The 18,188-nt window shown below is 40.7% G+C and overlaps 1 protein-coding gene across 3 annotated transcripts in view; it reads right to left on the bottom strand.

The window, feature by feature from the left end:
• PDE4B (phosphodiesterase 4B) overlaps positions 1 to 18,188 on the bottom strand; it is a 221,099-nt gene that overhangs the window by 163,141 nt on the left and 39,770 nt on the right. Inside the window, exon 1 of one of the 3 annotated variants that reach the window (XM_052800449.1) lies at positions 8,230 to 8,691. The exons of 1 other annotated variant lie outside the window; for it this stretch is intronic. In XM_052800449.1, coding sequence (XP_052656409.1) covers positions 8,230 to 8,465 — 236 coding nt within the window. In that variant the 5' untranslated portion in view covers positions 8,466 to 8,691. Of the gene's footprint in view, positions 1 to 8,229; positions 8,692 to 18,188 lie in introns of those variants that run through there. One more of the 3 variants, XM_052800445.1, reaches the window with a different exon arrangement.

The raw sequence follows: 18,188 nt of genomic DNA, 5'->3' as shown, positions 1-18,188 counted from the left end.
TAAAAACTCTCCTTTTCTAGTCCAAACAGGTTCTAGACAGTAGCAAAGTAGGCATCTTCCTAATGTAGCAGATTATTATGGCAACAACAACAACAAAAAACACCAAAACAACAACAAAAAAACATCCATGTCCCCAGTGCGCTCTCTGCCTATGACGGCAAAGCCAGCTGGTGGCTGCTGCTGCAGAGAGGGAAGCTGCTGAGATAAAGAGGCTGGTGGATCCGTCTGGCAGCAGGGTCGGTCAGTCCAGCCCCTGCAGTTGTAACCCCCTTGTCTCACTCTGGCCATCCATCTCAACTCTACCATTCGTGGTAGGGCCCCATCTCTGAAGCAACAGAAGTCTGTCTGCACCACCGGGAAGTTTTGAAACAGTTCTTTTTCCTACTCTGATGTTGTTTGTAATGTCAAAAAATACCTCAAACTGGACATTTTTGGTCCCTCAGAATTTCCCCCTCCTCCTATCTGCATGTCTTTCCTCCCTCCTCATCTCATTTAATGGCTGACTTGAATCTACATACTCTTGTCAGCTTTCTTACTCCAAGTTCTTCTTACATTTTTGTCAATCCATTTTATTGGAAATAGTTAAAACTCAAGGCAATCTGGGTCAAACCTGATTCCTATTTAAGTGCACCATCCTGGTGATGTGGAAAACGTTAGGATACTATAGCATACCACACCACAGGGAAGGTCTATATTTATCAGGAGATACTAGTAGATTAATCAAGTGTTTTGTCCAACACAAAAGAATTAGGGGGTTTTTTTACCGCAAGAAGAAAATAAATCAGCTAATATATTGCTGTTTCTCCAGAGTGTTATTCGTATATTATTTAACATCTGCTCTGTCCCTCAGCAATACTTATTTATAGTGTTGAGAGAACAAAAAAATTTGAGAAACTTAAAAACTTAATATTTTCTTCCAGTGCTTCCCAGTGGTAGAGGTTTATCTGAAAGAAGAGATTGAATCTATGCATGTATTTCTTGGAAAATAAAACCATATTTTATATTAATAATTTTTCTATGTGTAGGTATGGCAATATTTTAGCCTAAAACACTATCAGCTGCTGTTGCACCAGTCATCTTGTTTTACTTTGGCATGCCCATCCAGAGGGACCTTGACAAGCTTGAGAGGTGGGCCTGTGCAAACCTCATGAAGTTCAAGAAGGCCAAGTGCAAGGTCCTGCACATGGCTCGGGGCAATCCCAAGCCCAAATACAGGCTGGGCGAGGAGAGGATTGAGAGCAGCCCTGAGGAGAAGGACTTGGGGGTGTTGGTTGATGAGAAGCTCCACACGACCCGGCAATGTGTGCCTGCAGCCCAGAAAGCCAACCGTATCCTGGGCTGCATCAAAAGAAGCGTGACCAGCAGGTCGAGGGAGGGGATTCTCCCCCTCTACTCTGCTCTGGTGAGACCCCACCTGCAGTACTGCGCTCAGCTCTGGGGGCCCCAACATCAGAAGGACATGGACCTGATCAAGCAAGTCCAGAGGAGGGCCACGAAGATGATCAGAGAGCTGGAGAGCCTCTGCTATGAGGACAGGCTGAGAGAGTTGGGCTTGTTCAGCCTGGAGAAGAGAAGGCTCTGCGGAGACCTCAGAGCAGCCTGCCAGCACCTAAAGGGGTCCTACAAGAAAGCTGGAGCGGGACTTTTTACAAGGGCATGTAGTGACAGGACAAGGGGTAACGGCTTTAAACTGAAAGAGGATAGATTTAGATTAGACGTAAGGAAGAAACTCTTCACTGTGAGGGTGGTGAGGCACTGGAACAGGTTGCCCAGAGAGGCTGCGGATGCCTCATCCCTGGAAGTGTCCAAGGCCAGGTTGGATGGGGCTTGGAGCAACCTGGTCTAGTGGAAGGTGTCCCTGCCCATGGCAGGGGGATTGGAACGAGATGACCTTTAACGTCCCTTCCAACCCAAACCATTCTATGATTCTATGATGATGCTTGTGTGTCACTATTTCAGTACATTACACGAATGTCTATTATCATCAGTTATAGCCTTATATTGTGCTGAGACAGGAACTCATGCATGTCAAGCAATGCTGCCTATTGATTCATAAACCTGGAAAAAGTTGTAGCATCCCATTTACATTTTGTGTATCTTACCCATTCAGGTAGTCCAACAGGAAATTGAGAGCAACTGTAATTTTCAACATTGTAGCTTCCCAAATCTGTTCTCTTCTTTCTACTTCTCCAAATCTATGTTTGCAAATCCACCCATCACAGAATCAGCAGAGCATTTTCTGTGGCACTGCTTTAATTCACCTCTGCCAAGAACATCATCTATGTCTTAACCTGAAGTAATTTTTTGACTGTTGCAGAATGCCCATATGACGTTCATTATAGAAGAACCTACAAACCCACCTTGTCAAACTACCCCCAAACTCATGACATGTGACACAGAAACATGCCACCATTGTGGAACCCACGTGATGTTCTCCTAAGGTAACGCCAGGTAATACAAGTAAAACACAGAGAACATTGAGGAGAGCCAGCTGTGGTTATTCAGAAACAAAAAAGCTGAAAAAAATTTAAAAAATACAGTGATGGACCAGAGAGTGTATAGATCTGCAGTGAAGCTAATCTACACTGCATAAATTATGTGGCAGACACATTCATGGTTTATCAGTCTGTCCTGGCAACCAACTCGAGCACGTAAGAAGCAAACTGTACCTCCTGGAGACATACAGCATGAATCTGTAGATGCTATCACAACGGCAAGTTTCACACATCAACATAGCTTTCAACAAAGCTAAATTCAATGGTAAAGCTTCCTTAAGAAACTATTTTGGCACAGAAAACATTAACTTAATAGTTAAGCCTGTGTATGAGAGTTGGAGGTCATGGATTCTCTAGGCAGGTCTCAGCCACCACTGTAAGTCATGATACCTCTCTGAATCTATATTCCTCATAGATTAGCACACTGTAAACATTAAAAACTTAAAGGTATTACAAATTCCAGAAATAGTGTTTATTTCTCTGAGAAGGGATCCACTCTCTTTCTCTCTCCCTCTCTCACAGAAATGGCTGAATCTACCAAAATCAAATTATCATTAATATAATAATCTGTTGTACTTTGCTTAAATCTTTAACAGCTCATGAGTATTTTAACACCGTGTTTTCCCACATAAGCGGTTGGGGGATGAAAGAAGTTTCTCCTTTCTGTCCTCCGTGGTTGTAGACAGGGTTTAGAGGCAATATATACAGTCAGAACGTATCTAAAGATTACACAGCTGGCTCTGTTTGTTGTGCATGCTTATTTCTGTTGTCTGAAAGGCTCTTTCCTCCTCACCTTCACGTCCTTTGGAATCCTTCCTGCCACTTGCTGCTAGCACTCAGGGACTCTCCTCAGGACAGATGGGAGAACATATTCAGCAGACAGAAAGAGAGGAACCTTCTGGTTTTTCCCCATCCTTTTCCCTACTCACTACAGTTTGTTTCTCCTAGGCCTTTCAGTAGATAACTGAGCAACGCAGTGTGTCCAATACCAGTCCCAGTTTGAAAGAGAAACTCCAGAAAGCAAAAGAATCATCCTATTTCTCTAAAATGAAAAAAAAAAAAAAAAAAAAAAAGGTTGAAATCACATCAACAGTCAGTGAGAAACACAAACAGATTAGCTCATCGAAGTAAAGACAAGTGTGTTACTCAACGCTAGAACTATGGAAATGCATCCTGCTAAATATATATAGCAAAGCTGAAACAGGTCCAAAAGCATATCATACAGTACTTTCAGGGAGACAGGCTATGGTGAGAGACCCTAGCTTTGCCTCAAAAGCAGAAGTCAGTTCCTCTAGCCCAAGTGTTGGATGAAGCTGGCCAAGAGATCTCAGATCAGGGGCCCTGGGGCATGGGGTGCCAGCACAGGGCAGAGGCCACCTCACCGCAGTTGGACGTGGTGAGGCCTGGTGCTGAAAGGGACGCCAACTGGGACAAGGTCCCAGCAGGAGCTCCGCTCCACTGCATGAGTTCTGTCCTTCAACTTGTACACACCGCCATAACATGACCAAACCACTGGAGAAATTTATGGATCTTACAAATGCCTGTTATCCTCAGCAATTTCAAGTACATAGACAGTCTCCAAAAATCAAATTTTCTGAAGCACTATTCCTAGTGTGGGTTGCCACCAGGTAAGTCTTTCTTTTTTGGTTCTGGAAGCACAACAATCAGAAAACAAAACAAAACGTGACATCTTTTGATAGCTTTCATTTGCCTATAAGCACATTTTGCAGCTTCAAGTAATTAAACCGATCAGTTGTTATTCACCAGGCTTGGAAAAAACTCAAATGCTACCCCTCTGACTGGATTGTGCCATACTATTTAACTTGCTAAATTCCACCACTGAAGATTATTGTGTAATGAAAACAGATCATGTTTTCAAAAAATTAAGGATAGCATATGATTTACGTTTTACATTATATTTTAAAAAGCAAATACATGTCTGTATTTCAATTGCATTGAAGGATAACCAAAAGAAAAACCAGAGCAAAATTTCCTAGTATACGATTTCTGTTCTGTCCTGTATTTTCTTTATAAATTAGATAACAGGTATAAAGAAAAAAAAACAGGCTTAAAACCACTAAAGTGATGAAAGCTAAATGTGAATTAATTTGAAAAAAAAACCACAAAAGTCTTAGTTAAGAAAAGACAATAAACATCAATTTCAAAAATCACTTCATTTAAAAGCTAGTGCTCATCACACAGCATAGCCAATGACTGTCTACATATTAAGAAACTGAATAAGTGATTCAGGTTGTATAAATATTATTGAAGAACTATTTATAATTTTGAAGATAAATATTGCAAGATAAATAAAACTGTATTATAAGCAGCAGAGTGCACTTAGAAAATATCTACTTTCTTTTAGAAGACATTCAGGATCTTCCAAGACGTTGCTGAGAAGGACCTTGCTTTGGGTGTAATCCCAATGATATTAACAGTATTACTTCACAAAAATAAGACGACAGACCTGTAGAAAATAAAAACTATTTTTAAAACTATCACTTTGAAAGTCCTCAGGCTAAAGGCCAGAATGAGGGAGAACAGACCGTGAGCACCAGAGAAGGAACGTGCTGTTTCTGTGTTAGCACTGGCTCACACGAGAAAACGCTGTCGACCAAGTGTGTCTCCTTGTCTTCTGGAGATGCTGTGCTCTCTCCAGTGGACTGCAAAGGAAACTCTGCAACTAGGGTGCACTGCATGTTCAAAATTTAGATGGCTACTAGCAGGTATCAAGTCATGTCAGCTACTGCCTGCTCTTTTCCTCACAAAAGCCCCAAAATGCATCTGATACAAGGAGAATGAGCAGAAAGGAAGAAATAGGATACAGGCTTTTAGGATCTCCAGGACAAAAACGCTAGATGCAAGAAAAGAAGGAGACTTGTGGATTCCGGTGGAGGAAAAAGATTGAAGGCTTAAGAATTTTGGTACTGTTATTTTACATGAATGAGGTATTTGAAGACTGGACACAGCAACACCAGCCATGGCAAACTGTTTAAGGGGTTTGGAGCAGGAAGGAATCAGCTTGACAGATGTCTGAAGGCAACTGTGGTGACATGTTGGTCATGTACTGTCGTCAGAACTGGATCCTGAGGAAAAGAAAGATTCAGAGTACAGAAGCATTTGAGTTGTGGCCTGATTTTAAAAAAAAAACAAAACTGAAAAATCTTTTTTTTCTTATTCTTTTTAGATGAGATCTGACGACTGTATATTGGAAAAGATTGGTGATGACAGAGAATTCATCAGCATAATCAGGAGAAAGAAGTTGAAATGTATTCTGTTATAAAAGAAGGAAAATGCCTAGAAAAGGCAATTAGTTAAAAAGGAAAGGAGAAGAGCAAGGGAAGACAGAAAACTGAAAACAGGGGGCATAGAAGAGGGAACAGAAGATTCGTCAAGTAACAACATTAGCAATGATTATAAAGGTGATGAAAGATCATAATTTACCACACCACTAATCCCCAAACTGAGGAATTTTACTGTTTATGAGGCTATGAAAGTTATAGATTATATGATATCCAACAGTATGAATTAATGTCCTTGCTTTGTATTACTGTGCACTTGATATTTCTTGTACATTTACTCCTGAGGCAATTCCTTTGCTACCCAGATACTACTTCCCAGCTCAACACAAAAGAACACCTTACGTAAGTGGCATTTTTGCTTAGCACAGGTGATGATTTTTTCATACACTGCACAACAAATTTACAACTAGTAAGCAAATTCAGTTACATAGCTGAAAGTACACTGTCTACAACACACATGCAACAGCTGGACACACTTTCTAATGAAATGTTGTATCACACTTAGATAGTTTAAATTCCCTCCTGCTTTGTAACACGCTAAAGCAAATTGAAAATATGTCTGGATTTGCTATATGTTTTGACTGCGTTAAACATACTCGCACACAAATATTCTTGAAACCTTTCTTTCTAAGGGTGATTTTCTTCGTTTCTGCAATAGTTTACTCCTTATCTAAGGTTAAAACACTTATGTGCAGTTCATAACCACCTGATATTAAAAACTTTAAAAAACTGAAAGAGTATGAGAACCTTCCATCTTTCCATTAAAAAATGAACCTAAAGTAATCCCACCTCCTTTACAAGTTGACTCAAGTAGAGATTATTAGTTACATCTACAAACGTCTCTGTGTACATATATATGTTTGGTTGGGTTTTTTTTTTCCCCACCAAACAATACAGATACCCTGTGTTGAGTCTGACCACATTCTGCTCTACTAATTCCCAGCAGTACCGTCTTTCCACAGCACGCATTTCTTGAAACACGCTTGTGGGGGTAAGATGAGCAGCACCCTACTGTTTCAATGCTGAGAGATATGACAGATGTTCAAGGGAATTAATGTGTATAAACCTAAACACTACTAACCACAACCAATTAAAATGCTAGAGGAAGCTAAAGAACATACTGAAACCGTTACAGCATGTAACCAGTTTGGGTGGCTGTTATTACTGTTTGGATTAAAAAAAAAAAAAAAAAGAAAAGCAGAAAGTCTGCATGATTCTAGAATTCTAATTCAAACTGAATGCTGCTACACCCCAAATGCATTTTAAAAGTCTGTTATCCCAGTTCTACTCAGTACAATTCCCTGGTATCAAAGTTTACAGTTTTTTCTGTTATTTTTCTTACTGTTTAACAGCACAGAACAACTGTAAGAGCTACTAATCTACTCTAAGCAATTAGTAATTCACTTTAGAAGTAAATACAGCTTTGAAATATTTCGGCATTACTCAAATAAACCATTTTAAAATAATGTTCTATTTTAAAAAGTAGCAGACAAGGATGGGTATTTCAGATACCCCAAAACAACTGGCCCATACAGATACAAATGGGATAGCCTCATCCTCTCTCCTCTGATTCAGTCTATGGAATAGTAAGGTAACAGATATGGCTATGTGCAAGCAGGCTTTAAAAATATTCATGTTACTGAAAGTTTTCTGGTTTAATTCCCACAGTCAACTAGTGCATATTTATAGAGACTTTTGGAATGTAAAAGGTGGACTGTACAAGACACATATAGAGTAAATTTAGAAAAGGAACCAATGAGATTCTTACAGATTTTCCTGAATTATATATTTTGATTACTGTTTATGGCATGGTTTAACCAGGATAACTGACAGTCAGCGGCAGCTCACGAGCAACTGTAATGGCATGCAAATTGACTATTTGGGGTTCGTAATTTGAAGGGAGGGAAAAAAAAGACTCTTTTAACCTGAGTTTCCTTGAAAAAAATGGCTGAAAGAAGGGATATTTGCAGCCAGCAAAAACTGTTTAAAAGCCCCTCACAGTGAAGTTAAAGCCCTTTCCAGCATTTAACTCCACGAGTACCCTGCCCAAATCGCCCGGTCTGCGCTGTACTGTCATCTGCAGTCGGAGCTGACAGGGGCAAAGAAAAAAAAACATGTCTTGAAGGTTCTGAAATGAATTTATGTGGTCTACCTACAACAACATAACGCCTGGGAAAGTTACCGGCTGCTGTCTTTGTTCGACAGAGATTAACCATGGCACACATGAATAATGGGCTGGATTTATTCTAGAGAACAGAAGCTGAATGACAATTGTGGAGGCACTGCATTATACATACTTTGGCTGCCTTCTGCTCTATTCATTTAACACTTGCAGGGAGTACCGTGAATGAATCTCAGCTCATTTTTCCCTGTTAAAACCACAGCTACACACACAGTTTTGTAAACCCGCACTGATACCCAGCAGATCTTACCATGTATGTGCCACCGTAAAGCGACGACGCTGGCGGATGCTTTTATTCACGAGCAACTTTCTGAAAAAGCATGGAGAGTTCCTCGGTGAACTGCGAGGAGAAATTTTTGGAGATGTAGGTCTGTTCCCAGGCAGCTTGGGAAGCTCGAGCTCTAGATGCATTTGTTCTTTGAAAGTCCTTATGTAAATCTCTGACTCTGGAGTAGCAAGTTCCCTAGAAGAATCTTTTGCTGTCATAGCTTAGACGTTATGTGCGCTCTCACCATTCAGAAAACGTAACAAAAACACATCACACAGGCATCGCCGCAGATTAAAAACGCTGATAAATCGGCAGAGCTTACCCTGCTCATTCACAAGGCTGGGCTCCAAATGGAAAGGCTGCCTGAAGCAACAGCAGCATAAATCGAAGGACGATAAGCCAGGGCTGTCAGAAAACCCTTTATCAGCCCAGCTCTCCCTCTGAAAATGCGCCAAAGTGTTTCTGTGTCAGCAGCCTCCCTGTGGATGCGGCTTGCCTGCCAGCTACACACCGACGCGCGCCGGAGCCATTCAGCCCCGCACACCAGCTCATGAAAAATTCATAACAGCCAGCTCCCGATCAATCCCTTTCCTACAGCATTTTGGCTTCACAGACTTAACAGAAAAACACTGGATTTTTCAGTGTGCACTAATAAAATCAAGGAATTCCCTAGTCTGTCGCAAGCCAAGTAACCCGATTCATTCAGGCCCAGTATGTTTAATAAAAAGGTCTTCATTCAGCATTAGTTTTACCCATACTGCAGTAGCTCCACCCATGACATGCTTATTGGCTCGGTATTATTTTGACAACTGGACTCTGTTCGGCTCCGTCTTGTGTGATGAGCGTGTCGGATTCTCATGAAATTTTAACGAGCCGTCTAACACCATGACATTGTTCCTGGGCATTGCCGAGCATACCCCGGGCACACCCGGTGCGACCCCCGGGACGGCAGCAGCATTGGCACTGATGGAGATGTGCGCAGTGCTCAGGGTGGGCCAGGAAGAAAAGGTCTAGTAGGAAAAAAAAAAAAAACAAACCAACAAAGCAAGGAATAATATTCCGCAAGAACAAAGCGTGCAAGAATGCATGCTCCACAGATGAAGCTGAACACTTCCAAAGCAGCATGCTTTGCTGTCCTGGAATCTACGTATGGTCAAAGGGCAAAATCACTGCCAGCCACTGCACAGCCCCAACCCAGCAACCAACATTGGAGAAGCTAGCACAGGGAGAGAAAATAGGGGGAAACACCAAAGGATGGGGGACCTGGCACTTCCCTGGAAAGACAATATAAATTAATTCAAATTAGTTTAAGCAATACACGTATTTAGAAACACAAAACCCAGGATTTTTTTCTGGACATAAACACCACGAAACCAACTTCTACACATGCAAGGCTAAAAAAAAAAAAAAAAAAAAAATCCAGGCAAGGAAGTTAAAGACAAGATTTGATGCTGATAGTAAGAACATAATAAATACTACAGGGAGTGGCAAGCATCTTTTTAACTGGTCAAAAGTAGGTGACCTTAAATGTAAATACAATAATTCTTTTTAAAGAAGGAGACAGGAAAGAGTAGAGAGCCAGCCTACGGTGAAAGTGCTCTGATCTGCATGCAAGAGGTTGATTGCACAGTATAGGCATCAATTACACAACAAATCCCCACCAGTCCCTACCCATTCCAGTGTTCTTTTCACTCATCTATCCCGAAACACTTTACAAAAACATTAGCGTGCCTTCCTCAGCTTCAAGCAAAAGGCTTGCTATAGAGAGCTTCCCCATAGCAGGAGACTACAAAGGAGTTACCAGACATTCCACCTAACCTGCTACTATGCCATTCACCATTCACTTTTATTTAAAAACAAAACAAAAATACAACAAAAAAAAGAGAAAGATCTGCCTGAGCCTAGCCTAAGGACACTGGAAATGCAGTGTTATTTAATACTGAGAGGTTCACGCAGTAGCAGAACAGAAACATTTAATGCTTTAGGAATTATGACGTGTTAGACTGTGATCTGTTACTCTACATCTCAACTGTACTGACAGCCAGTGAAAGACAAAGGAAAGCTTGAGAGCTATGCTGAATGATAAATAAAAAATCCACACAAATGCTTAGAATCTAGAATTCCAAACAGAAAAAATGAACTTTCTAACTCACCAGGAAGCAAAATGGGATATTGGGGGGTGGGGGGTTGTGAGAATACATCTGATATTAGTGAAACAGTATTTCCACGCCTTTTCGTAAAGCTATTAAAACGGCAAGGAGAATAAAGGGAAACTCACTTTTTAAAAGCACTCTGCAATAAAACATGCTGTACAACGGCATGCTCCTCAGTACGTAGGGAGCGTGTACTTTCCTTACCTGAGTTCAGAGATGTTTCAGAAGCACTGTCCATTAAGGGAGTGCTTCTCATTATTTGGACATTCATAAATTAGTAACGAGATGTCAGCCCCACAGCCTGTAGAAGGTACTGCGGTAAGATGTGCAAAGGCTGTTGATGGAGGGAAGAAACACAAGTCAGGCTAAGCTAATAAGATGGAAAAAGGAGACTGTGGGAGAAGCAAGCCTCTACTCTCCCTTGTAGAAGCATAAAGAATGAAAACTGAAAGTGCCACCCACTGCTTTGGGTAGCCAGAATGCAGATGCTTCTCCAAGCTGAAGTCTAGGACACTAGTTGCTTGGTACACAACCTCAGAGTATTTTGAAGGCTGACCTCTAGCACAGGGTACTTCTTCTGTTAAATATCTTCCAGATCTTGGTGGCAATGGGAGCTGACAATTACCTGAAAAAGGCTGTAGAACAGCTCTCTCTCCGTTTCAGGTACCATCCTTCATGCTGCCAACTTCTGACGTTGCATGCACAGAGGACCGTGCAGCCAATGCCTATATAGTCTCTACCGTTTTATAGTATTGGAATTCTGTCAAGACATGCCGCTTTACTCCAGGATAAGCCAAGAAGAGGTGAGAACAGGAACATCTCAAGAGACTTGAGCTAACTGGCATGAAAGCTTGGTATCAGAATAAACTTGGCAGTAATTCTGAAAAATGAATTTTGCTGTACTTGCTGAGGTTACCATCAGCAACAGGAGGCAATGGTAAACATAACACCTAGGGTACCAGAACACCTGGACAGACTACCAGGTACAAGGACCAGTTTACTGAAGTTCCCCTAATATACAAACAAAAATGGTCAACAGGCATCTTGCTCTTTCCTGAACTTCTGTAACATCCCAGTAACACAGTGTAATGCAATAATTTGTCTATCAATATAGATTATTGTGTGCAATAGGATCAGTAGTCTGAGAGTAACAAGTAATTTCAGCTCATCAGAAAAGGGGCCGGTAATACAAAGGAAGAGTTGAGGAGGGAGAAGAGATGATTAAAGAAAAGGGCCTGGTAGCACTGGCAGGAAAACGAAACTACTTGGAAGAACAAGGACAATTAAGGACATTTTCAAAAGTTTAAGTATACTTGGGGGTGAGTTTTCGTACAAGCTTCCTAGCTTACCAAAGTGTCTAGGATTGCAGAAGGTTTTAATATACTTTAATATATTTTATTAGAATAACTGATATAGGTGGTAAACAATGTTTTCAAGCATGCAATTTCCCATCAAAGGCTGATCTTCATCGTGTTGAAAGCAATTGCTAAGCAACAAGAATACATACTTTTTCTTTACAGTACCACTATTATTTACCTGTTTCTAAGTCATAATTGCCAGGATTAAATAAAAAGCCAGGGAAGAGTAAAGGAAGACTGGCTAGTTGACTTTTCACAGCACTTTCAGTTGGTGGCAGAGTAATTAGTTAATTCTTCCATACAGCACACTCTCTAGAAGCACATTTAGATAAAAACAGTTAGGAAGCTCCCCTCTGTTACTTAGGTCATTGTTCCATTCATACACATTAGCAAGGCATCCCCAAAAGATGATGCCAACCTGACAACAAATTAATTAGAAAAATTATTTCAAGGGATTGCGGTTTGCTGGTACTACTTTTACTTCATTTTCAAAGGAAGGAAATGTAGGTGAAACTTATTTTTAACCAAGTAGAGAGTCTCCTTTTCAGAAATCCTGGCTTCTAGTACTCTGTTTTCAAAAGCAAAGATAAAGATCTTTTTCAAGCTTTCAAACAATTTGAAAATTAAGACTATTATGTCTGCCAGTCATTATAAAATGTAAAACACAGATCCCCCGCATATTTTTAATTGTTGTTAAAGCAATTTGCTGTCTAAATGCATACATGTAATATGTGCTCCCGAAGCAATAAAGAGAATCTGTTCCTTTGTACTTGTTAGTCCTGGAAGGACTTTGATGGTCCCTCCTACGTATCAGTGTTTGCTTGGTTTAAGTCTGGCATCTGTGCAAACACAGGATTGTAAAGGTCACTCAGGAGAGATGGCCATCTCTACAACCTTTATTAATAGTTGAGGATGCACAAGGGAAGGACTTAGAATCTGAGTATTAGAAGCCAGTATCATTCTTTTAGACTATAATTTGAACACATTTGATGTAAAAAAACCTATTGGGCCAGCAACATTACGGAATCTCACAGCACTGCTGCTACTTAACATCTGGATTTCTGCCAAAGGTACAGGGTAGAAGGTGGGCTGAGAGAGGATCTACAATGGACTTCCAGGAGAGAAACTCTAGAAGCCGATAAGCTCCATTAGCTCAGAGAGAGATGAACAGGCAATGTGATCCCAAGAAGGCAGTGAAATCACTGTTCCCCTCCAACAGGTCAGCTAAATCATATTGCCATTATAAAAGAAAAGGGTTGATCAGAGTAGGAGTGATCATGCAGGAGACTAGAAATTGGAACTAGAATTGGGTCATTGAAGCAAGTGATGAGTTTAGAGGAACAGAGCAGCTGATGAACGTCTGTTTTTGTGAAAGGACAGAAGAACAAGATTTTGAGGAAAAGGGGAAAAGTAAACCAAGGTAAGGGAGAAAAAAAAGCTATAAAATGACAATTTTCTCTTGGCCTAAACCAATAAAGACATGTGAAATGAGAAGGTATAATAGAGAGTCAAGAATATGGGAACAGTCACTTGTACTGGAAAAGAACTAAGTTAAAAAGACTGCAGTAGAGGAGGGAATAAATTTGTGGTGGAAATGTCACAGGTCTGACATGGATGTGATCTTCAGTTTGACGCCTAAGGCAGAAGATGTAATTGCTGAGATGAGCCAGCGCTGGGAATAAATAAGAGCAACCCAGGCAATGGGAGACAGGCAAAGGTGCGAGGGGGGGGGGGGGGGTAAGTGAATCAAACAAAAGAGAAATGTCTAGAAGGAAACTTAGAGCAAGACAAAAAAATACATCAATGAACTGGAAGCTGTAGAAAAGTAAGTGGCCAGGAAAACAGATGCCAAGGAATAGTGCTTCAATGTGAAAATAGAAGTCACTGTGGACAAAAATCTAAGGATAGGAAATGACAGCCAAGGCTTTAAGTCAGAGCAACGGCTGGTAAGACAGAGCTGGGAAGGTGACAGTGATATGAAGAGCTGGATGCAGTATTGCTAAAACCTGGAAAAGATTCCAAGAAAATAAAAAAAGCTGTACAGCCAGTGTTATACATAAGCATGTGTTTGTGGTGGAGAACTTAAATCTTTCCAGTGATGGAATTAGTTCTCTAGACACAACAGAAGGGGAGAAAAAGGGAAAAGAAAGGTGAAGAGTATAAGCTGAAGAGACTGACACAAAAGGAAACGAAAAAATATGTACTTCGTGCCTTCTTTATTTCCTTTCTATCATGACCAAGAGGTACACTATTCATCCCACTCATGAGTGCTACTGATTGCATTAGAGGCGGAATCAGTATTAGTTAATTCTACCCCATCCTAGTCCCAATTTTACTCTTAGCTCCCTCAGAGTAGCAGCAAAACTGATTACAGCCTCTACCTAAACATATACCTATGATTGACATTTTAAACCATCATACCAAATTCTGATGCTTTACAATAGTAATTTAGCCTGAATAATAAGAATTCACCATTCTAATTTGAGATGCATTTGATCAGCCATATCTTCCTACAACACAGTAAAGGAAAGCCACAACACAGCACAGTGATCAAGCTTCTAAAAAATGCAATACAGACCTAGTGCTTAACAATAATATAAATGTAACAGCAAAGAAATATTATCTGGAACCTGTGAAGATATGCTGATGTAGTAAACTTCTTCAACCCTCACTTAATAAGGTTTTCTTTAATAGAAGGCTGAGCAAAGCCTGAGATGCTGAATGAGAGGCAGAAATATATCACTAATTACTGGTTTGCATGACAAATTTCCCACATTTAAGAGGCAAAAAAAGCCAACAACAACAATTCACTGCAATTCATATTACCATTGGAAGATACGTTTTTTTCGATATTTAATAGTTTAAAATTATATAGGTTGTATCTCCATTCCCACAGATCTAGGAGCCTCTGAAATTTTCTGAAGGGCAGACACTAGTAATTCTTGCATAGGCCTTTGAAGCGATGTTTTGGAGCGCTATGAACGGTCACAGAAGAGAGAACCACAGTACCTAGCAACCCATTGGTTTGCAGTGTAAGAGCTGAGCCAACTGCAAAAGAAAGCAGCAACTGGAAAAGTCTGTCCTTATTTATTTTAGAGTCAGGACACCAGCACAAAGAAATTACCCACATCTATGAGCTTAGCAAAGGTTGAACAGGACTCACCCTATATAAAAGGCGACCTTTTGAGCTCTTCCCATTTCATTAGCATTCAGTCGCTTTCAAACAGGCTATTCCTCATTCCATAAGCAACTTGTATATTAGTTTTTGGTTTAGCACCCAACAGTTGCAGCCTCTGTATATTATTTCATTTTTTAGGTCTTTAAAACATCTAGTATCTCTAACAAGGTCAAGAAGATCCAGAACACTTTTCAGATTAGTCACAAATAAATGAATTTCATCTTTAAGAAATGTACCTTGAGAGTTTTGAGTGGCTTGGATGCTCATCTGTTCACACTGAATTAGTAATCTATGTTAACCAGGTCATTGTACCACTTGAGTAGAGCACTACAAGGTGTCCTCTGTCACAGAAAAATTTTTTGCATGCAGAACGTGGATGAAGAATTCAGTAGTAACAGCAAGCTTGATGCCTTTCACCTGCTATTTAGTCCTTAAACTGGATTTGGTACATTTTTTTTTCCCCACAGTAAACCACACCATAGAAAGATGGAGACACAATTTACGTGAGTTCCTTGTGCTTTTTAGTATTTAAACAAAAAAGTACAATTTCTTATCATGTCACAATGCCATTTTTTTTTCTTACAGGTATTTATGTTGTTATCTCCTAGTAGATACATATGAGGAAATAAATTTATATACTATAAGCCCTTGGGGCATGATGTAAGATACCTTATTTGTAATGGTAATTTCCTTAGCAACTTTGATTGTGCTTGATTTAGAGTATTTCTCAGGGAACATTTAAATGCCTTCTATATTATCCATAGTGAGTAATCACATATGTCAGACCAATCTGTATTACTTGCGATTATTTTCTCATTTCAGAGCTATAGATTAATATTTTACAAATTAATTCAATAAACCAACTTATTCTTCACAGGCAGAGACCTCTGGGGTGACTCCAGACAAAAGAGAAGCCAATGCAAAACAGTCTTACAATTTCAGAAACCCTTTACATCCGATGTGATGAGAAAAGGCTTTATGCTACTACAGAGACGTAGCATGAAGGAATCTCTAGAAAGATATTTGCTTGGACAGGCTAGCTAACTTCCCACCAGGCTGCTGTTTTATTCCTTTGGTGGTGTGTTCTCCAACTGTGATTAGCATTAGCTGCACCTGCCTGTGCCGGTGAGTAAGCACCTCATCTCGCATGAGTCACCAGCATTCGACAGCCAGGATCAGGTCTTTGCTCACCGCTGTGCGGAGATGCCTACGCGCCCGTGTCTAGATGCCTCTGCAGATGCCTCCATGTCCATGTCCAGAGGCAGCTATGGGCACCATAGCTACTGGCCAGTATCACCCATTGTACTTCAGTCACAGATAACCTCCTTGTTAAATATGACAAGCAAACAAACATCAGTGTCTGTAATTTTCATGTAACTAGAATGAAAATGACATAATACAATAACAAATGTGGAAAAAAAAAATCAACATTGTTCTGTCAGAGCAACATTCTTACTGATAAGAGCTAATCCTATGTAACCAATTCAGGCACCCACTTTGTCAGGACATTTCTGCATCCTGCCATACATTCCCCTGAAAAACTACAGCTAGGTTTGGTTGGCAACATCTCCACTCACACAGGCAATGGAAAGGGTACAAAAATGAATGTTTAGCCTTGGACAACCCTCCTCCTCCTCCTTTCAAAGAAAGGACTTAAATCATTTTCATGAGCAAACATATTTCTCTGTTATTGGTCTCACCTGTGACAGCTGAATAGGAACAGAAAATTTCACCATTAATCCGAGTCTGCTTCGGTCTTGTATTTTACTCTTGCTCTTCCAGACTCTTACGTCTGCAGCAGTTGACTGATAAAACATCATTCCAGTTTGCATGCAAGTTACTTTAATTACTTTATGTTTCAGATCATCTACACCTTATCAGCTCACTCAAATTAAACAGTATCAGGTTTACAATGTGCATTTATTTATAGTTATTTTTCCCTAGAGAAGCCCCAACACAGACAGGTAAAGCTCACTACACCTACTGTTCAACAGCATGGTTGTAACCACCAGCTTTGCCAAGTGCCTCGTGTTTTGGTGCTGGGAAACAATAGAAACCACATTGTGCACAATTGTCAGAATTCACATACAGCTTTGTCCATTACAGTTTAATTAAAGGAATAAATTCACAGCCAAAACCCTAGAGACCAGTGCACTGCCAGTGCCAATAAAAACAGGGTTAAAGAGAGGAGGTAGCTGTAGCCTGTCCAAGTATAGAAGTCTCCTGTTTTTCTTAATGGAAAGAGAGTGTCCAGCGACAGGTAACGAGCCTCCCAGAGCAGCAGTCGGGGTGAGAACCTGCAGAACGTGACTGAGGCCGGCAGCAGAGGACAACGCTACATTCTTGGTCCTCTAATTCTTTCTAATGATGCTCTCAATGTTATCAGGGTCTCTGTTCAAAGGACCCAAGAAGGAATTGATACAAAAAATAACTTTAAAAAGACTCCAGGAGGACACAACATAGCTACTGAAAACACATATGAGAAAGTCTAAAGGCATTTGACACCCACCAGTGCCAGGTAGATACAGACCACAAGTAATTTATTGAGATTAGTCAGTACTTGGAGGAGTTGATTTCCAGTTATCCTGGAGATGTTCTGGCAAACACAAACCAAGAAGAATCATCCAGGGACAGCTTTCCTACATCCACACACAGAAGAAGTCACCAGTCACAAACACAAGCCGTATCACGCGAGGCTGTCGGGCAGGAGCTGTCTCCTCACACAGACACAGACCCCAAGACGCACGGTACAACTGCAATCACTGGAGACGAAGGGCAGGCTCCACTGGCCTGCCTTAGCATCTCTGTCTGGCACTAGCCACAACCACTGAAGACAACCGAACCCAAGGACGAAGGGTTTAACACTGGCAGAGTGAATAGGTTTATTCTGTCCTGACAACAGAAGCACTCCTATCTCAAGGGGGACTTGCAATCAGAGGAACCGCTCACAGATCAGAGATAACTGATTGTTGTTAGTAAACTGATTTAGTAGCTTGCTTACAAGTATTTAGAAATGTGATTTATAAGTGGACTTTGTTGAATTTTGGCTGGGAGATGAGTGCTTGTCTGTGGAATCAAACTCCAAGCATTTAAGCTTCCCAGACACACAACATCCAGGGTGGGAGCTGCAGAAGCAGGTGGTCTGTTAAACAGGCATGGCACAATGCTGGAAAATAGAGTTCCATCCCAGCCCCAGAGCAACCTAAATACACTCATATTTTCTGTTCCCTAATCCCTTCTCAAATACAATGT

Source organism: Harpia harpyja, chromosome 11 (genome assembly GCF_026419915.1).
Source record: "Harpia harpyja isolate bHarHar1 chromosome 11, bHarHar1 primary haplotype, whole genome shotgun sequence".
Classification (NCBI taxonomy): Eukaryota; Metazoa; Chordata; class Aves; order Accipitriformes; family Accipitridae; genus Harpia; species Harpia harpyja.
Note: the sequence above shows the minus strand (reverse complement) of the source record. Positions and strands in the feature narration are given on the sequence as shown.